This window comes from Halyomorpha halys, unplaced genomic scaffold (assembly GCF_000696795.3).
Source record: "Halyomorpha halys isolate HHAL.00 unplaced genomic scaffold, Hhal_1.1 Scaffold388.1, whole genome shotgun sequence".
In the NCBI taxonomy this organism is placed as follows: Eukaryota; Metazoa; Arthropoda; class Insecta; order Hemiptera; family Pentatomidae; genus Halyomorpha; species Halyomorpha halys.
In genome coordinates, this window is record NW_027114767.1 from 84,934 (window position 1) to 107,727 (window position 22,794).

The 22,794-nt window shown below is 30.1% G+C and overlaps 1 protein-coding gene across 3 annotated transcripts in view; it reads right to left on the bottom strand.

Annotated features, from left to right (window-relative positions):
• Positions 1 to 22,794, bottom strand: part of LOC106682092 (uncharacterized) — a 58,140-nt gene that overhangs the window by 28,754 nt on the left and 6,592 nt on the right. For all 3 annotated transcript variants that reach the window (XM_067051889.1, XM_014422753.2, XM_067051890.1), the window contains 7 exons: positions 20,687 to 20,750; positions 18,646 to 18,656; positions 13,824 to 14,129; positions 11,016 to 11,123; positions 8,607 to 9,904; positions 6,576 to 6,735; positions 2,047 to 2,178 (listed from right to left, as the gene is read on the bottom strand). In XM_067051889.1, the coding sequence (XP_066907990.1) occupies positions 2,047 to 2,178; positions 6,576 to 6,735; positions 8,607 to 9,904; positions 11,016 to 11,123; positions 13,824 to 14,129; positions 18,646 to 18,656; positions 20,687 to 20,750 (2,079 nt within the window). The remainder of the gene's footprint in view (positions 1 to 2,046; positions 2,179 to 6,575; positions 6,736 to 8,606; positions 9,905 to 11,015; positions 11,124 to 13,823; positions 14,130 to 18,645; positions 18,657 to 20,686; positions 20,751 to 22,794) is intronic.

A 22,794-nucleotide genomic window follows, 5' to 3' on the forward strand; every position in this document is an offset into this window, starting at 1 on the left:
GAAGGTATTAGGAAAAAAGCAATGACGGGTTCATCTGGTGATATGGAATTCACTCTCCTTGAAAAGTATACAAGATTATACATTAATAACTTTTGAAAAATGTCAATTTCTATGAAGTTTTATGTTGGACCTACAGAAAATGGAGTTGAGAGATGCTGGACCAGAAGAATTTTAGAATAGAGACTGAAAAGAAAAAGGATGAAAGATTATCTGTGGAAACAATGTTTAGAGTGATAGAGGAAGGAGATAGAAAATACAGAAAAAAATGGTGAGATATTCTTTTTGGAGACAGCATATGCTAAAACATTTTTGTGAATGAGTAAGAGATATGGATAAAAAGTTTACAATACACAAAGTCTAGAAAAAAATTTAATAACAGCATTTTCTCTGAAATTAATATTAAAACTTAAGTTTTACAATTAAATAAATAAATTTTTAACTTAAAATTGAATTATTTTTCAAGTATTATAAAGGAAAAGGGCTAAAGCTTAGGTGCACAGGTCATAACTGATAATATTACAAAAATTAATATTTCAAGAACAAATTATAATCAAACTAAACTTTAGTATAAATTTATGGAATCAATCCTATCCTTTGAAAAAAATTTATATTGTTACCTCAAAGAGAAAGAGTAACCGACAGTCAAATGTTTTGGAAGAAATAAATTAGAAGTTTCTAACTTTCAACCTATGGGTATATAGCAGTCCAGAATCCGATGTAAATGACTTCGCAATGGAGAAAAATTGGCAGGCTTGTCTTAGTAACCCTTCAAAACATCTGTAATAGTGATCAGGAACTAGCATTAATAAGTGAGTTTGAGTTGTTTGGAAGGGGTTAGGAACTGATATCCTGGCTGGATTGCCATCATTTATGAATATAGTGACAATTTATAATCAAAAATATTCTTCTTTTAACCACATCTAATCAACAATTTATAATCCAATCTATACTTTGGTTACATAAATATAATGATTAGTCAATAAACACAACAAAGTTCTAAATGACATTTCCAATCCATCATGAAAATATACTTGTAAAACATAAAATGATTAATGAGAGACAATAAAAAAACAAAATATCGACAAGTTATAACAATAATGGGACCAAATTATAGAAAGAACATCAAATTATGCAGGTATAGATTATTTTATGAAATAATGTTAAGACACAATTTCAATAATATAGTATTAAATTAAAAGAAGAACAAAGCAACTAGTATTAAAAACCTTTAATACAATTATTCTCCTCATTGAGAACTAATAAAACAATTTATTAAAAAAAAGAAGAAGAAAAGTGAGCCAATGAAAGCATAGGCTGTCTTGAAGAGGCCAAAAGGTCAGGAAAAATCACCGTGACACAAACTCCTACTGTATACGGACCAATCTGTAAAGTAAGCTCCAGCAATGACAAAACAAGAATTCAGGGAAGCTATAGTTAGTAGATCAACGTCGAACTGGTAATAACAGTTAAAAAGCAGTTTATAGGAACAGGAGCCAGAATACAAAATGCTATAGAATTAAGGCGCCAAGAAAGTTCTGACTCTTATCGATAATGATTACAAAACGACTGTATTGTTGTGTAATAGTAATAGTAATAATAACAGTACAGGCAGTTCACATTTTATGTTGGGATCGAGTTAAATTGTTAACCAAGTTATTGTTTTAAATACAGTTAAAACAATTATTAAAGACAAGAGGACACTATCTAAATGAAATAAGGAGTGCTTTCCTCAATGGATTTGAAAATATATATTTACATTTTTGTTAGAGAGGACTAAATCTGAGTTGAATTCAACTTAAGTCACTTTCAAAGGAGTGTAACCTGACATAAGTGCAGCCAATAGCCAAAGCTAAAAAGACCTCTCACTAATTTTGCCTTAAAAATTGTATTCAACAGTTAATAGTGAAAGTACAATGTCTAAAATTATATCATAGTTCAATTATATTGAAATATATTCCTGAAATTTGTCTATTCTAAAATCAATAGCCATACTTAATTAAACCAAAATAATCTTAATATGGATATAGTTGACTTATTATTTATTACCCTATTGGATGGTTTTAACCCTAAAGGGCTTGGCAAAGGCAAATTCAACTGCCGATATAAATCTAACTTGCATATAGGTGTTGTTGCCAAAGTTTTTCTGCAAATGACTGGAACGTCAGTACGACACCTAAGCTGAAAATAAATTTTATATTAAATTATAAAGCATTCAATAGAAACTTTATGTAAACATATTTTTTTTTTTTTTTTACACAAAAGAAATAATATTATCAGCTTAAGGAAATTTTCAAAATTATTCATAAAATATTTCAAAATAGATATGGAATCATTTTGATTTCAAATGTTCAAAATTAATTTTTTTTTCCTTTTAAAATATTCAATAAAAGTTCCACCTAGAGTAAGTAATTTAAAAGAAAGTTATTTGAGGGTATTAATATGTCCTTACTGAACCCATATATGCAATAGAAAACCAACATTTTTTTGTTGTTTTATGAGCTATATTAATAATTTTTTTCATTTTGCGACAAGAACTGGGTTGTTTTTTGGGCTCCATCTATATCTAATAGTGATATAGAAATGTTGTGCCTTACGTTTATGTTTTGGTTATTGAAAATTATCAATTTAGCTGTAGGACAGTTCTTATGTGAGTTCAATACAATGGATGTAGTTACTCGGGAATTGTAAAATAAAAAAAAGTTGGTACTAAGATTATGTTCTGTAACCTTTCTGTAAACAGATTAACATTGAAACATCAATAAACCTTTCATAATAGCTTAGTTAGTAATATATTACGAATTAGTGAAAGAATAAATGAATTTCTAGTGTTAGTGTATTATCTTGTTCAGACCACTGGAATTAAACCTGACACCATAAACTGATGTGTATTTATGTAAATTTAGATCCAGACTCAACTGAAAAGGATTCGTTGGGGACTAGTTTATCTTTCAAGAGTAGGAGTTGACAGCTGTGACCCAATTGAAGCAGTAATAATATAATATGGAATGGGTTCTAATCCACAACTGGTCCAAATCAAATAATATTTAAGAACCATATTTTTTTCTATATTATCTTTTTTTATTTTGCATAACTTATCTTAAAAATTACATCACAAAAAAACAGTAAATTATTTCTTCATAATAGAAGAATACCATGCTTTTCAGAAAGCCTGCTATGGTACTCTACACAGTTCATAGGGTTAAGTACACAATCTCTAATTTCATATTTTTAGAAATTCACTGAACTAAAAAACAATACTTTAGCTTACATATTTGAGGTGTTATTAAAAAAATATTAAAATGAATAAGTTCTTTTTTTCCCTTAGAGGAGGTTCTAAGAGTTGAACACCAAGAGAGTTTCAGAGCCATAACTTGAATTAATTCTCTTCCTGTAATCATATATTGTATCTTCTTAAATTAAAAAAAATATTACATTTTTGATTCCTCTACATGAGCTAATTAATTGTAAAACTCAATAAAAAACAATATTTCAAACTATTAACCAATTACAACTGAATTCACTTAAAAGTTAATATTTTAAAGATATTTCTCATTTGGATAAAATAGTAAAGTGCCTCCATTTCTATTATTATAAAAATATTAAATGAAGCAGAAATAAACCTTTTTTCTCCTCGACTAAAAATTTTGAAAGCTATACATTACTGGAATTTTAAAACTTAAGTAAATCACATGTAGAAAAACATATGTTTAATTTATTATTTAACATTTTGGTTTGGTATAAACATAATGTTAAATAATTTATTTTCATACTTTCAAACACTTTAATTTATGATAATTAATTTACTTGTACAGTGTAATTTTACTGTACTGTGTAATGTTTCAATTTTGACGATATATTTATAGTTTAGAACAAGATATTTAGTTTAGGTAGAAATATTTAAAAACAACATACTTTGAAATAGTTTTTATAAATACATGGTTGAAATGAAAATATATATATTAATCTCATTTGGTGACTAAAAGCAAATAAAGGCTTCAGAGACCTCAACACGACCCGGCAATGCTTCGCTATTGCTACATTTGAGGATACATATAGATTTTTAATGAACATAATTGATAGATTGATATAAGCTATTGTATCATTTACATATACTTTATTATTATGATTAATAATAATTAAACCAATATATGCGGTAAGAAATGTAACAGAAATTTGTATTATGTTCTAAAAGCTATATTAATAATTTTTTGCTTTTTACCACAAAACACAAGGCTCTACCCATATATAATAAAGAGAATAGGAACCCTTTGTTCTATGTTATGACATTAAAATTATTGAAAAAAATTATAGATAAAACCCAAATTCAAGTGTACGTGTGTTAAATTGAAATTACTGTATTATTCAATTTTAGTTTATTGAAATGCTCTTAAATAAACAATGTTTTTGGTGCTACCAATTCATACACATAAATGGTTGTACTTGCAATATTCAGACGATGATTTTATAAATATATAGATGAAGTGATAAGAAAAGATAACTATGGCAACATTCAGAGAAGGCATTGAAAATAAAAACTGACTTCGCTGTACTTAACTGTGACTTTGCTTGATAATATCTATATAATTTAGGTGACTTTTCATTTATTAGGCTTTAAAGTAGGTTGAAAGAGCAGGCATTCAGGTTTATATTGTTTCTATTAACGTAGGAATCAGATAAACAATTTTTTAACCTGAAATTTCTGCACTACATTGGCCTATGATTTCTTTTGAAAAATATAAATAACTTCAACACGACTCAACAAATCTACACCAAACTTGGCAGTAGTTTAGGGCTCTATAAACTGCATCAAAGGGCATAAGCAAAATAAATCAAGGTAAAAATTTCCAATTTTGATTTCCTTGACAAATAGAATTTAGTAGTTTAAGATGACACTAAAAATGAAAATGATTGGCTTTATCCAAAAAAAAAAAAAAAATTGTTGACCTACTTTAACCCAAGCCACATTATGTTTTTATAAGTTTTTTGTGAATATAATGTACCTTAATATAATCAGTAATATTTTTCTCTTATTTTTCGGAAAGAGACAAATCAATCGGTATACAATAACAATGAAAATATATATACTTTCTGAGCTAAAAAAAAAATTTAATTTTGTTCATAACTTTTTTCTACCTGAAAATTCAGAGATTTTCATATCTTTAAACCTTCCCATGGTAAAAGAGAACATTTTGAATAAAAAACAGCAAGAAAATCAGTCCAGTAATTCAAAAGTTTATTGTGGACAAAGATTCAACCATTCCCATTTATATAGATAGAAATTTAAATAAAGATAATGAGATGTAGATAGTTGACCGTCGAGCCCACCAAGACAACTAAGTCAATTTCACAAAGTTTACAGTTGCGTCATTATTCTTCCACACCAACTGTATGATTTGATTATTGGTTACATCTTTTTATCATTGTGCATCACTAAATAATTTGTAATACTAGATGGTAATGTTTTTCTGTTTCATCAACCATTACAAGTTCTAGATGTTAGAATTTAGATTAAAGTTGGATTCTGAATTAGCACTGCTGATCCCTCCTTACTTTCGAAAAATGAAAGTAGTAATAATAACTCTATACCCTAACTTGGAATAACTCCTAACAAGGATGAGGAGAAAATGGATCTGACTTGTTACATGGATGTAGATCTTAGAGATGTTATAATAAGAAGATATATAAGCAGCATTGTGAATTTGTACCCTGGTGAAACTGTAGTACTGTGCCTAGATTAACAACTTGACACAAGGTAGGTGCCTCTTGCCATTTCTTAATAGTGGCAGAGGTGATTTCCAGTTCATATCAGGTTGTTTTTTGAAAATGGATATGTTTAAAAAAAGGTACCATGAGATGACCGATTTCAAGGAAGATGTATTATTTGCAACTAATATTAACTGCACCAAATATAGTCATCAGGCACTTTTTTGTTCAGGAGGGTGAAGTCTACATCAGATAAGTAGACCTCACGACCAACTAGCTGAAAACTTCACAAAATTTAAGTTGAGACCTTGAATGAAGAAAATTAATGAGCTAATGGGATTATCATAATGAATTATGAAGATGGTTGATGTTGCATTAATTAATTATATCATTTTAATGATAAATCATTGAGAATTTATTCCTTTAATTTTCATTAAGAAATTTATTTCCATAAGTTAGAAATAAAAATTTAGCTTTTCTAAGTTTTTTTAAAAATGTCTATGATTGTAACCATATTCAAAAATTACTTTGGGATATTATTAGCTACATTTTCTCTAAGCTAATTTAATGAGCTTTCCAACAGTTGTTTTAATTTTGCTGTAGGACCACTAGCTACATAATAATATGGTTATTATTATAAAGAAAAGTCGTGTTATACAGAAAAAATATAAAAATTGAGATTATGCCCTTTGATTAAGAATTAGACATTGCTCAAGTAGACTTTTTTGTTGTATTCCAGATGTAGAATCACCACCCAGAGATTGTCAATGTTATCCTGTTATACCCTGTATATATATTTATATACATACAAAATTAATACTAAACATAAATTAGATATACATAGAATATTCTATCATGAATAATATAATTACCATTTGTCTAGTAGCATCAGGAGAACACATTAAAACTCTTTTCTGAAGGTCCCTGTTTTCTGCTATAACACTTTTCATTTCAGCCTGAAGAACCTCGATTTGTTTTTGAAGTCCACTTAGCATATTATCTGGGATAGTTTTTTGTTGCTTTGAAGAAGATCTGCAATAAAAAGAAACAACTTGATCATTGAATGTATAAATTAAAGAAGAGAAAAGTGGTAAACATGAATTATAAACTCCAAAAAATAATTTAAATTTAAAATTAAATATTAATAGAGAGGCAACATCCCCTGTCTGCCTAATGGCAGGCCAACCCCAATTTTACAAATTATATAACTATTCATTTAATTGTACTACTCGTTTCTTAAATTTTATAACTATAATTTACATGTATTCTGTAGTTCAGATTGTATTTTTTTTTTCAATATAGTGTAAGCAGGAAAAAAAAAAGAAATTTAAAGTCTTTATTTCAGCATTTTAATTTGTACTTCAATTTAGAGTATATAACACACAATGTGATTGTTCAAATTGGTGAGGCACATGCAGTATAATGATGCGTTCACAAAGTTTCAAGACTGGTTGGTGATACAACACGTAGACGCGTCCAGACCTTCCCAACCAGCAACCTCCAGACGTTTATGTCCTGTGCTGCCACCATCCAGTTGTGGACTCCCAAACCCCACGCATCCGCAGCCAAACAGTCAATGCATCAAAATCAGGAGTGCCCAACTCTCCTCCGGCCATGAACTATCTCTGTCAATAATATTAAAGATCAAGATTAATATCCAAATTAAGATCCAAATCTGGTATTAGAACCTGAAAATTGATTGATTACAGTTCTCTACAATGAACTTAAAGTCTTCAATATATGACCCTCAGACATTCAAAACTTTAAGACTTTTTTTGCTGAGTTCATTGCCAAAGGACAACTAACAACAAAGAGTTTGTTCCTGCTTGACAGACTACCAAAGGTCAGGTTTATGTTGGAGTGCTCTAACGTTTGAAGGATTGAGTCCGTTCAAAAATCAAAGACTATTGCTTTCTACACCATGGCAATGTGCCCTCTCAAATATCGCTAGACACGACCAAAATTTTGGCCAAGTCCAACAGGGCAACACTGCTACAGCTCCGACCTAGCTAACAGCAACTTCTTTTAGTTTCCTCAAATCAGAGGGACCTGAAACATTTCGACACAGTTCCAACATTCCGGGCAGCTTCAATGAGGTCCTTAACAGCCATATGTGCAAAGAGTTTCTGAGAGCCTTTGAACAATGGAAAAAACTAAATATTAAAAAGTCAAATATTAAAGACTTTACAATTGTTCAATATATTTTTGGTTCTGAAACCTGTCTTGAAACTTTGTGACACACCCATGTATATATTTTAAAACGAACATTGAATATTTTGGTTCAATCAACACTTATTTTTGGTTTTCTTGAAGAAATCCTTTTTTTAAGGTCCAACCTTTGTCTGGTGATCATTTTGGAGAGCAGCATCATCAGAGAACACTATTGCTTGCTACAGTCTGTGTATACACAAGGAATAGAACTTTTATTACTCAGTATTATCAAGCTCTCAAAAAGTTATAGCTTTATAATAATAAGTACTGAACCATTCTCTCATATTTGATGAGATAATATAAAATTTGATTTGTTTTATTGCAAGAATTTTAATTTTAAGAGATAAAATTCAAAATAACATAAAAAAATATTGATAAATGTTAGGTAATAAGAATGATTCACGCACAATTTTTTTTTTAATTATTTCAATTCTTTTTTAATCCTCCCAGAACTTTTTATAAGAACTCTTAGAAACATAAATGGTTTTCATAAATTAAATAAATTTATATTTTATTGTTTTTCATTTAACTTTTCAGATAAATAACTTTCAAAATTAATTTTTGAATTAATCATTAATGATGTAAAAAATGTTATGTTCTGAATATATTCTGGACATGTTAAGTTTAGCCAAGATAGCAAACGCATTATATATTCTAAATTTTGTATACTAAATAAATAAAATGTGAAATACTTTTCTGTATCAGCTTTTGGTTTATCAACAGTGATTTCTATACTTCGTTCTTGAGTTATATCAGTTTCACTTTGTTCGGTTATAACATGATTACCCCCTGAGATTTTCGTTGTAGTTTGTGTTGAGATTAATTCTTGTTGTTTAATTGTTAAATCAGGTTTTCCAGTTGGCTCTGAAGGAAGCGGTGCTTCTTTGCTATCTCTCTTTTTTACCATTCCTGGTTGAGTTTGTGGATCTGTTGTATTGGCCATTGTTGGTGGTAACATATTTTGTGGATCTGTAGTGTGGTACATTCCTGGTGGTGCTTGTTGGTTCATTGTATTCAGCTGACCTTGTGGATTCATTGTAGCTGGTAAAGGTTTTGAACCCATCATTGACATTTGTCCTTGAGCATCCAACATTCCCATGGGTTGTGGCCCCATCATCCCTGGTTGAGCCCCCATCATCCCTGGTTGAGCCCCCATCATCCCTGGTTGAGGCCCCATCATCCCTGGTTGAGCCCCCATCATTCCAGGTTGAGGCCCCATCATCCCTGGTTGAGGTCCCATCATCCCTGATTGGGGTCCCATCATCCCTGATTGAGGCCCCATCATCCCTGATTGAGGTCCCATCATTCCTGGTTGTGGACCCATCATTCCTCCAGGTTGTTGGACAGCAGACCATGCTTGCTGTCCTGGTATAGCCCATGGGTGGTTAAATACACCAGATCTTCCTTGCGGGATCATCATACCAGGTTGAGTAACCCCCATCTGAGGTCTAAACATTGCTGGATAAACGTTAGCTTGTTGAGGTTGCATCATCGGAGCATTTGGTCTCATTGTGTTTTGAAATGGTTGTCCAAACATGCCTGGCCTGTCTAACATACCTATAACTTCTGTAGAATGCAAGTCTCGTGAGAGGTCTTTTTGAATATATCTTTCAGCATCACACTCAGGAGGGAAGCCCCTTTTCATGTGTTCTGGAGTTGGATAACCTCTGCCCAGTTGTTTTACATCTCCACATGGGCTCTTTTTTTCTTTGCATACTGGTTCACAAACTATCATATTTGGAACACCTAGCTCATGCTGAGAAATCCTATCAAAACAGATAACTTTAGGAAAATTATCAAAATGACTTGGACCACAAGGATTCACATCACGGCATTGGGTAGGAGTACCAAGTAAAGAAGAACTTATATCATCTATTCCTGCCATATTTTGAATATTTTTTGTAAGTTCTTCAAATTCTGACAGTTTGGCCATCAATTCCTCCTGCTTCTTAAGCATTTCCTTAGCATCTTCTTCAGTCATGTTTTCTTTCTGTTAAAAAACAAAAGGAAACATAAAATATTTACCTTATTTTTTATTTATATACTTGTTTGAGAGTGGTTTAGTTTCTTTAAAACAATTTTGATCCTTTTTCTCTCAATTAAAAAGAATAAAGTTGAGAGAAAAAGGATCAAAATTGTTTTAAAGATAAAATATTTAATAAGAATTTAAAACGAAATAGAAATATTAATGATAACTAATTGACAAGCTTGGCACTATGGCACAAGCTATATTTTTCTAATCGAAATAGATTTAATACAATTAAATTAATCATTTCAGTTAAAAGTACCACTTGAGTTTAATTAAGTATTATACTCTAATTATAAAAGCTGTAGTCTTTATAAAATACCTTTCATTATTCATAAAAAAACACCACACAATTAAATTTATAAAAATTCCTTAATTGAATCCCTAAGTACTTTTTGAATTTACTCTCTTTACTCTACACTCTTTTAGAGTGTTGGTTGGTTAAGTAAGTTATCCTTTTTCTTAATTTTGCTGTAAAATATTTCTGTTTTCCATAAAAATTTCATCTGAAATGAATGTGTACCAGTTTCTCTCGCTATGAACTGAGCATTAAGTGGATATTCTACTGGAAACTTGCCTGCTTTCAAAGTTTTTTCACTTTGCAAGGCCATATTTTACACTTGAAGAATGATTCTATTTGCTCCTATTCTTAGGAATATTGGCACACATCAATATATGTGTGCCAATATTCTCAAACTCCTTTGATAAAAGAGCAAATGTCACCTTTTTCCAAATGTTTTAAAATTTTATCCTTTTTATCTGATGTTAATGAGACGTGTTATTATTTTTTTTTTTTTTTTTGTGATTTGCTACACTTGTACCTTGCACCTACCACATAGAACAATTTTTCATGAAAGGTTATATATAAGATAGAACAGTCATTGACAGCAGATGACAACAAACTAGTAGATTATATTGAATACAATACAGTAAATTGCAGCCTACACCACTCTTAGACATTAAAAAGGTGACGACCAGTGCCCTCAGAGCACTGGCTATTCTGGATTAGAGACAGTACAATACCAAAAAAACATATATAGATTAATATGAAAATTAATTAAATTATTAGACAAACCTTGGCATATTCGGCTAAAGATTTTTTCATTTCATCTATAAATTGTGCCATATTTTTAGCACGTTCATCAGCTTCAGATAATTTGACTTTCTTTTCTTCATCATTAGTCTAACAAGCAAAAAAAAAAAAAAATATGATACACATTTTAGAATAAGGATGAAACAAGGATAGAATTTTTTCCATTTAGCTTATAATTGCTTAAGCTGTAATACCTCGTAACTCCAAAAATAACAAAAAACTTTAAGCTATTTTTAAAAATAAAATTTAATACTTTATTCTTGAGGTATCCCGATAGAATTGTTGAAATTAGAAAAAATAGTAAAGGTAGCCATCTGAACGATGATTAAGATGAGATTTCCCTAGAATGATAATATTGTGTTTTCAGAAAGTTAATATTTATAGAGCATCAATAAAACATTGAAACACACAGCTTACTGGATTATGGTGGGTTTTTTCCTGCCACCATCTGCCCACAAAGTTTAATCATGTTCGTTTTTGGTTTTTACCGAATCAAGTTCACTCTTATAGCACATGTATTTATCATCTTGCCTTTCATTGGCTATTTATTTTATGTTCATGCCCTGTCTTAATTTGTATTAAGAGCAGTTGTTCAGTGTCAACTATTTTCTTTAAATTTAACATTGTGTTAATCTCAGAAGATTAACACCCTTCAAGATTTTTACACAAGTTAACGTATTATCTGTATTAGTTAACAATTATTCTCTTTCTCCATACCATACACTTTCATTTTTTATGAACCAAATTTGACATTCATAGGCACTAAACCGGTAAGTTCTAAATAATTCATTCTATGTTCTGTATTTTATTTTATCATTCATTATTTCTAAAGTATTTCAACTGCTCATCTCTCATTCAACTCTTAAAACGAAAATCACCTTAAATATTAAAAAATTATTATAATTATTTTCTGGCCCTCTATGTCTAATTGAAGTTTTATTACAACCATGCTTATTTTTTTTATATCCTTATGGACATTACACCACAAATAAGTTGATTTTTTATTATTTTTCTATACATTAAAATCATACTGTTACTTTTTTAGGACTTATGAGGTACCACAGCTTAAGCGATATAAAATGTAGATCTTTAATCTGAAATAAGATATAAATATATCTTTTCTAAATTAATGATAACAAAACATGTTTTGCTTCTTTATAATTTCCTAAAAAGCTTCTTTCTTATTATTTATATCTCAAACATTCAGATCACTGAATGGAAAAAATAGGTAACCACGTCATTACAAGAAACAGGTAAGGCTAAATGTATCTCTTCATAGGACACACCAAAATTAGTAGAATTTACTTTTCTATTTTCTCCTGAACAAACTCTGATTTTTTATCTGTAAAGAGCATTTTGTGTTTTTTGAATATAGAATTTACTATAATTAGGTTTTAAGTCCACCAATTGAAAAATAAGGAAATAAGATGCGGAAATATGAGTTAACGCTACTTTTTTTAAAATGTGGCTCTATAGGCACTTGCAGAACCGTTAACTGAAACCAATGAGACATTCCACGATCATAAAGAGAAAAATACATTTTTGTTTACAAGCGGAAGGAATGTGGGATGAGGTAGTTACCAGCTGGAACGAGATGGCAACTCAAGACTGCAAAAACTAATTTTCTCATAGTAATACTGAAATTTGTGAACAGTCAATGCAAATTTGTAGTGGTATTCTGTTATTATTTATTTCTGCACTCATTTTTATTAATATCTTTTTTTTTAAGCTTATGTCCATCTGATTAGATTAGAAAATTATTACTAGTATTTCCTGAATCGTAAGATTTTAGCCTATTGTTTGATTTTATTTTCTTAAATAATTTTATTTTTATTGGATGTTTTGATTTTTTGAAATTATTCACAACTATTGGCTGTTTTGTACCATAAAATAAGTTATAGAAGAATAAATAAATAATTCTTTAAATTTATTATAAATAGAAACAGCTTAGAATAAATTGTTGCAGTATAAATATTTGCCTTACTAAGTTACTTGTCTGTCAGTAACTAATTTGGAGAAAAAATTAGACGCAACAATGAAACCCTTATTTCGTGAAAGTATTCTACTGTAGATTATAGTTGCAAATATTGTATAATCATTAGTATTTGATTTCATTTTGGGTAGTTAAAAATATCAGTTCGAATAAATTTTGCTTGATAAAATTTGGAAAAACCTGGAAAAAGGAATTTCTCTAAGCCATTTTGGTTGACTCCTTGGCAACATTGCATACCCCCTCTTTCTATCATACACTCCTTCTCCAGTGAAAATTCATTTTTATTCAAAAGGTGTCTTTGTCAACGTGGAGCTTATTTTCATAAGTATTAAACATTTGATATCTGAAAATAACTTATAATAAATAAAAAGTTGTATAGTCATAGGAATTTTTGAGATATAAAATACTAATTTCTCCTTTCATGTTTAAATGAGAGAAGCAGTTTGAACTTAAATAAGATGGTATAGAAATATAAGAGCAGGAAAAAAAAGTGGATTTCATCCTCTTTTATCTTTAAAGGCAAATAAATAAAAATGTAGGCTTCATTTTTTGATAGATACACATGCCTATAAGCGGTTTATCTAATATAATTTTCGAACAATTAAAACATTTATAACTAAAAATATTATTTATTATTATAATAACCAATTCCCTATTTTTGAAGTTCTATGATTAATGGAAATCTATCAACAAGTGCTCAATTGGAACACAGACCATTCGCTTATTTTTAAAGTTTGGCAAGTATAATTAATGTTTTTATATTTAAATAATTTTTTAGGTTTTAAAAAATGACTTACTTTGTGTTTATCAGTGTCTGGTGGTTTACCGGCTTCTGCTGGTTTACCTACTTCTGCTGGTTTACCAGCTTCTGCTGGTTTACCTGCTTCAGCTGGTTTACCTGCTTCAGCTGGTTTACCTGCTTCAGCTGGTTTACCTGCTTCAGCTGGTTTACCTGATGCAGGTGGTTTACCTGCTTCAGATGGTTTACTACCTGCAGGATGCTCATTTTCTTTTCCTGCCTCAGCTGGTTTACCTGCTTCTGCTAGTTTACCATCTGAAGGATGATCACTTCCTTTTCCGGCTTCATCAGTAGCATGATCAGCCTAAAATTAAAATTTTTAATATACTAATAAAAAGGCATTATAATTAATTTCAAGTCTCTTAATATTCCAGCCAAATTATACATTCATGTTAAAAAAGTTATGTAGCTCTTATTTTGGGGTATATTGTGAGGACCTAAATCATAGTAAGAATCTCAAATTTTAGCTAAGATAAACTTGTCTAACCAACATAATAGTTTAAAAACAATAAAATTATAGAAAACTTTGTCTCATTTATTAATTTGTTTTTCAATTTAATAAAATTTTCTACCATTTGAGACCAAATGAGCTCTTTTCATATATTACTTTCTAAGACAGTTTTTCTTAAAATGACCTTTTTCTTCAAAACTCGAACATTTTCGTAATTTTCTCTTATTTTGTGAATTAATATCAAAAATATATATTCTACAAGAAATTTAACTGGCATAAACGAATATTTAGAAACAATTGTTCTCTTGAAAATGACATAACCAAAAACATTGAAAAATGGATTTTGAGAGAAATAAAAAAAACATTTCAGGTGGGAATTATAAAACTTGTATGAAGTATACTAGAATGCACATGAAATTAAGTAATGATGTCCGATTGATAGCTGACCCTGAATTATATTAGAGGAGATGATTGAGGGTGTGGTCAGTGAATAATACAAATAAGTAAAAATTTGTTTAAATAAGTTCATCATCTTCTCTTACACAAATAATGGATGTACAGAAATGATTCGTGTAACTGGTACTGAACCAGTCTATGAACTGGTTGTCACTAGCAATTCCATAATTTTGAGGAGCCAGATCATTTTCATTGCTTGCAGTATTGACAAATGTAAGCTTAAGAGGTGTGATAATTTTTTTTTGTTTTCTGAATCCTCAAGTTCAAATGCTATTGGGTTCAAATATCCTACCACAAGTTTAGCAAAGGGCAGAGTACTTCAGTTTAGTTTTATGATAGCTTTAATTCAAGGTGATGGTGAAAGGACTAAACCCTTGAAATTTGATTATCCACAATCCATCAGATTCTTATTTGTATCCTACCATTTCTGGACTGATTCTAAAACCAGTGGATGTGGTGGCATACAGTGCCTTCTGTAAGTTGTAGCCAGAGAGGTTGATCTTGGTGTTGGCTACAGAAGAGATTAACATCTTGTTGCAAAGGTAATTTAAGGTTTTGAATTGAGTTTGTCTTCTATACAGAATACAGCCCAAATAACAGCTTCTTCAGTTGTTTATGTTGCAGAAAAACCTCAGCCAAATTAGTAAGTTTAGTATGTGTACTTAGCAAATAACCGAATTTGTTTGTGCTTGATTTTTAGACAAACAGTAGTGAGGTAGTGGCACACTGTGAACATATGTGTTAACAATAGAATTCTTGGTGACAACTGAGAGTGGTAGAGGTTGTATGAGGTCACCTTCAGCTTACCTACTCTTTTATAGGAAGCCATTAGTCAATGCTTACACCATAAGGAGTAGAAGGGGCTGTTGAACACAAAGATTTCAAATGGGAAATCATTTGAAAGGTACTATCAAGAAGACTTCCATCCAACTGAGTGGTGATAGAAGATTTCCATCAGTAGCTCAGGGTGTTGAGGCATAGGTCTTAGCAACCTTGGAATTGGAGTAGTGTAGGTCCCACAAAATGAAAATTTTATGTCCTACTATGGTTAGAATAAGGTGGTACGTGGTACCCTAGATAACTCCCTGTATGTCAGAAATGACCAGGAAGGGGGTCATAAAAAAAAAAAAGGTAGGAGATAATTCAGACCTATCCGTTGTACTAATGCACGTTAAGTATAGGTCAGCACCTATACTTAACGTGGATTAGTCACATCAGCTGTGACAAAAACCTTTCTCTGAAGGTTGCAGCTGTCATAATACTGGACTAAAGTGGTCTGTCCTTTGCCAATTTTCAGCAACATACTGTGTATGAATGCTGTACCACTTGAAGTTGAGGATTCAGACAAAGAAAATTATTAAATAGCAAGAAAAATATACAAGCATAAAACTTAACCGGTACCTCATTAGTTTGAAATGTTTAGTCAGCCTGGGAACTCAAAAACCATGAAATTATAAGAACAACCATTTCCTATGCTTCTGTATATCTTTTATTTAATTAATTTAAATTTTATTACAATTTAATAAAAAAAATTTAAATTATCACCTGAACAATTTTTCAAGTTTTGAGTACAATCATTGTTTGCGTCCTGAACACTATGTTTGCAATTTTTTATTATTCTTTTTTTTAGAATTTAACAAAAATAAGTATTCTGGAAAGAAGACTCTGGAGGATCGTAGAGAGGCAATTGAAACGTGAACTGTATGTTGTATGTTTCGGTTTACACAATTATATTTAATAGTCTTTACTTACTTCTTTTGCATTTATTGTATTATATCTAAATTGTATTCATTGTATTATCCTAATTATATTTTCAATCGGTATGATTTTTTTTAAAAATATTAGTTACATATTCTATCATTTAATTTATATTTATGTTTACAAAATAATATAATTTTTATATTTATCATTATTATCATTCATATTTCATATCTTTTTCGTGTATTAAAAAATTGTTAACGTTTGTTTCCCCTCCACTCTGTCTGTATTCTTTCGCTTTTTAGCCACTGTTTTGATATCTTTCATCTGGAACAGGTGGGTAGTTCTGATTTGTTATTTACTTATCTTTTATTATTATTATTTTTATTTATTCTTTCTCGAACTTTATTTATCCTCAATTTACTTCCTTAATTTTCAGTCTTTTAGTGTGTTAATTCTTTTTTTTTTCATATTTACTTTTCTATTTTTATGTATTATTACGTATTACATCTCCTGTTAACTTTAAACCTAATAGTTTATGTGATTTTTTGTTTATTTATACATCATTGTCTACTTTATACTATAACTATTTTTATCTATTTCTTCTTTTTTTTGCATTGGTATATAATTTTCTTTTCACTTATATTTTCATAATTTTTAACCCAACCTTAGTTTATTTTTTTGTATGTTATTATCCTACAATTTCAAAATATTTTTAGTTACTTTTGTATCTTTTTAGCCCTGATGAAGCTTTACAAAGTGGGGTGAAATGTTAGCAAATAAATAGTTTTTAACTACTTTTTGTTCTCTTTAACCGAACCCCCAACCATCTCTTTAATAATTAATTTCATTTGTGATTGTGACTGTGTTGTTTTTTTTATACAACAAACTATATAAAAATGATACTAGTTCTGCAAGCAGATATGTATCACAATGATGATTTATCATCATTCATGGAAGAAACTATAGCAAAAACTTGATTAGTCGAAGTTGAAGGGAAGGTTTGATTTTATTTTTAGTTATTGAGTTTTATTTTGGAGTCATATAAAGATAAAATTTGTAAACACATTTGCTCACAAATACATAATTTTGAGGTAGATACTTGTAAAATAAGGTCATTTCCTCTGTTATTAACATGTTTTGGGAAATAACATTGAATTAATGAGAGTAAATTAAATTTCCACTCTTTGCATCTTTTGACACTGACTACTTTTACCACATAAAAATTTTTAAATATTCTAGGCCGTTTTTTTAAATTACCCAACTAACCCATCCTAAAATTGTTATATCAAAGAGATCTGGCAAACTAATTGACTTTTTAGCATATTATTGGTCTGCTAATCAAAATTTTTTTATGATTATTATTACTATTATAAATTGTAATTTAACTTAATGTTTTTATGTAGTTTTAACCTGCATACTTTCTAAATGTCTGCTAGACAATTAATCCTGATATGTAACCAAGTATTTGTTCTTAGGGAACATTTGCCCCAGAATAAAATTATTGTTTATTTTATTCATTCATTCAATGTTTTACTTCAACAATTGATAAACCACTTGAGGTACACTTCTCAATGTCGGAAACTCAGTTGTACTTACAAGTCTTAATTTTTTTCTCCCTGGCAGATGTTGTCTAATTTTTATTGTTTTAAATTGTGGATTGTAGAATCATTTAAATATATATTTTGCCTAAAAAATCAATTTTCTTCTTTCCTCCAGCTTTTACTCAATGACCTTCAACTCCTTTCTATCATAAGTGTGTCAAGTATCTTTATCTTCTCTACATCGGACAGTACCACTCAATTTCACTGACACAGTTCAAAAGTGAAAGAAACTAACCAATTACAAAACCTACACGTCTTGCTTTCTTAAGAGAGGGGTCAATACCGTAACTTGTCAGTATAAACAAAAGTAGGTGGCATCTTATCAAGAAGTACATTTGAAGAAACTTTGGTTGAGTCACCCAACCCTTCAAATTTAAGTTATAGAGTCTAAGGGTTCATACAACCATAATTTTCATGGTGAGTTATAAGGCCTCTATAATTTTATCAATAAATGCATCAGGACAACAGGGTTGACTTCAAAATATCGAGTTTTTCGACTTACTGAGTTCTGAGTTTTGATTGTACTAGGTTAGGTAATGTGCTCCTAATTATACTTTAAACTATACATACCTTAGATATTCCATAAATATATACTGATGTGAACTCCTTACCTCTTGTTCGCCTGAAAACCATGAAAAAACAAATATATTAATCATAAAATATATTGATAACTGTGATATAGAAATAAAAAAACTAGTCTATGATTAGAAAATAGCTACATTTTCACCTTACATTGATTATAAAATGTTTTAACAATGAAATAAAAAAAAACAGCTAAGAAATGTCTGCAAGACAGTTTCGACATTTTAACCACTAGAACATATCAGGAATGAATTTGATAGAAATGTGAGTAATATAAACATTTCTGATAACTTATTGGAGGATAGATATCTATATTACATACATGTAGAGATTTAATAAGAAGTAAAAAACTTTTCATTTACAATCTACTACTCAATAACCATAGACAATATGCTACTGCTCTATTGTTACAAAGACTAAACATTAATCCTGAGGCACTTGTCTCTCCACAGATGCTTTGACCTAATCCGCTACCCGATGTCCTCAATACTATCTTCTTCAATTCTTTTAATCCTAAATCCTTTGAAAACTATCCATTCCATAACACCATTTTCTGATTTATTGAAATTTGTCATTTATTGAAAATGAACACTTATAAACTAAATCAAAATGAGACATTGCTTTGTCCGGCAACATTCAAGTGCCATGTTCAACTCATGAGGTGTTGAACATCTTCTAGGCTGGTTATTTCCTACTTTTATCCAAAGTGTGGTTATCCAGAGTAATGACCCTAGCTCTAAAGCTCTCCAAAATGGTCAAAATATCCTTAAATGTTTTGAATAATTTTTAAAGCTAATTCTTTGATTTTATGATTTTGATTATCATTGCGCTGAGTATAATTTGTGTGTTTCTGGGGAATACCACATTGGTAGATCAATCACTTTTGTATAAATCTGATCAGGGTTAAATCTGATAAAAGGGCTTATATAAATCTGATCAGGGTTAAATCTGATACAAGGGCTTGTATAAATCTGAAACATGGTGAATATACAGTAGCAGTAGTAGTAGTAGTCCTAAGGTGGGCTAAATAATTGGTGTAGTTGTACAAATAGTTTAGAGGATTGGACTTAAGATATCATCTTACTTATTGCCAATAAAATTAAAATTATAAATTTTTAAAAACTACTAAAAAATGGAAGTTGGCAGCCTCACATCAGAAATTCATTTTGGGTCAGCAATAAATTCCTATAACTTTTATTATAGTATTCAATTTATCAAAACTCAGGGGCTACAGGTCAGCTTGACTATTGGCTTTAGTCGGCTGAGTTAAAATTCTGCCTGCTCTGATCCACCACTTTCTTCAAATTGTGGACTCTCAGCTTCCTCACACCTCTCTCTATTTCATCCTTTCACAACTCCTTGGTCTCCTCTTTTTCCTTTTCCCACTCACCTGCCTCCAAAATTTTACCAACTTGGGTACTTTTGGAACGAGCACCAAATTTCCACTCTAAAGATGACTACTGGTCGAATTACAGATTTACTGAGACTTGAGAAGTTTCTGGTTCATGTACTAGGCATTATTACAAGCCATTCTGTGATTAATTTTTTAATTAATAATTGGTTTGTTCCAATGACCCATTTTGACAGTCAAATGTGGTTATTAGAACATACCTTATATTTCAATTAGTCAAAGGCAGAAGCTGTTAACCAACATTACTATTCATGCAGAGAAATAAAAACATGGATTTACTTTTGAAGTTCTTGATTTTGATGTTACTGGAGGATCTCTAGTTTGATAATGAGGGCAATTATAGATATTTAAAAAAATTTTAGGTGAATACAAGACCTACTTTACTACCATTTCTATACACTATTTCAAAGGCTTCTCTCAGTGTCTTTTCTCTTCATGCAGCAATCACACAAAAGTGGTAAGATTATATTCATAATCTTATATTCTTAATCTTCTTAATTAAAGATTATATTCATTAAATTTTTAATGTCTTAACCTTAAAGACTAAGGTCTATAATTCCTTATCTATCTAAAAATAACCGGATCAAAGTAAATCCTTGCTACAATATTCAGTTTTATAATCCATAAAAAGTATAGACCATTTTTAATAAGAACCCTACCTGCTTCTTCTTGGTGAGTTGACCCTCCGTCCATTTGAGTCACTCCTTCATCTTTTCTCCGTCTCTACAAATTGAAACAGAAAAAAAACAAAATGAAGATAAAAGGAAATGTAACTTTTATTTTATAAATACTGAAAAACATTAAAACATTTCTTCAATGTGATAATACAGTGGATTAAGACAAAAATTGTTTTACAGATTTTAGAATGTTGTTTAAGAAATTTGAATGTTTATAAAAATCCGATATTTTTTGTTAATTTATTCTTGTATCTTTCATAAAAGAAATAAGATCATGCAAGGAATCTTTTTAAAGAAGTAAAATGATTTGTACTGAAATAGATGTTCTTAAGACACAGATACTCCCAAAATATTTGAAAGGTTGGTTACAAAAACTATAAGAAGAAGTATAAACTTTGGATGTACTTAACATATATTTAATCAGTGCAATCTCTAATCCAAAAATCCACTGGGCCCAGGCTTAGCACTCTATAATGTTGTGAATTTAGGGAGGGTTTTATAAAGAAAGAGACAAAGAGTATGTTCTGAATAGATGCCACAAACTGACTGAGCTCAGAACAAAGGGAAGCCAAGCTCCAAGCTGTCCCATATCTGAAGCAGTGTCATTATCTACTGTTTTATTTAAAAATCAAATAATAAAATTTATTTTCTACAACACACAATCCATAGGGCTCTCTAATTCCTGGATTGGTTAAGTAATTCATGATATTGCTATTGAATAATTGAAAGAAGTACCTCTTTTGAATATTAATTTATTTTATTTATACTGGAAGATTGCTGATTGACCGTGTGTATCAATAAATGGGATGTGGTCAGGGTGCGGTCAAATACTAACTCAAATAGTAAATTGGTGTACTATTTTTATTTGAGCCAACGTTTCGCCCCATGTTGCAGGGCTAAAAAAGATACAAACACTTAACATAGATACAAAAAAAAGAAGTGGAAAATAATAAGGGTATACAATGAAACGTAAAAATTAAAGGATATAAACAATAAATGAAAACGATAATAGTAATAGATAAAGAAAAGAAATATTAAAGAAAGTACAAATTAAGAGATGAAAAGGGATAAGAATAAAATAAATGAAAATGAGCGAAACAGAATTCATACCTCTTTTGACGGAAGTCAAAGCCAGAGTGAACCGTTAGTATTGGGAGGAGTGGGGATGGCAGTTAAGTATGTGACATTTGAAAATAATTTTTAAGTAAACAATGTAAAAAATATTAAAATTAGTTAAACAATAAATGATAATATACATAGTAGAGGGGGAAAAGAAATATTTAAACAAATGAAATAAAAAAAAAAAAAAATTAATATTTACATGGATAGAAAAACAAAGAAGAAATTAAATTAAAATAATGGGATTCAATAAATGTAAGTCATTAAGAAAGACAATATACCAAATGAGTAGGAATACACAGGTATGTAAATTATATATTAGAAAAATTAATAATGAAGTAATTAATATACGTATACTTAAGCAGGTAACACATAAATATAAATTAAAAATAAGATATAAAAAATTTAAAAGAAAAAGGATAGTAAATATAAAAATAATTAAATTAAGTATGGGGTGAGAATTTAGATAAACAAGAATAAAAGGTATGACAGAAAAGGGGGCTTCTGAAATGCAGGATTGGCTTCCGGATGGTAATAAGCCGTAAACCATGTAGTAACCTTATATTGCTCCATCAAGGTTTTAAATTCTCTACTATTGAATTGGACGCCGCCATCACAGATTATTATTTGAGGAACTCCGAACATGAGGAATACTTGTTCTTCTATGTGTTTCACCACGAGTCTGCTTGTAGCTTGTCTCAAAGGGACTAAGATGGAGTATTTTGAAAAATAATCTGTAATACAAAGTTTGAACCTGTTTTGCTTCGCCGACAACGGAAAGGGGCCCATCAAGTCTGCCACGGATATTCTGTTGCCCCTGCTGGTTTCCAAACAAGTTTGGCATCTTGCCACATAGTGTCTAACATCCGCATTCATGCCTGGTCAATATTATTTTTCCTTCAGCCTCCATAATCTCCATAATCACAATGGGAGTGGACTAATCTTTCTAGTGGCTTGACCAAATTGGATAG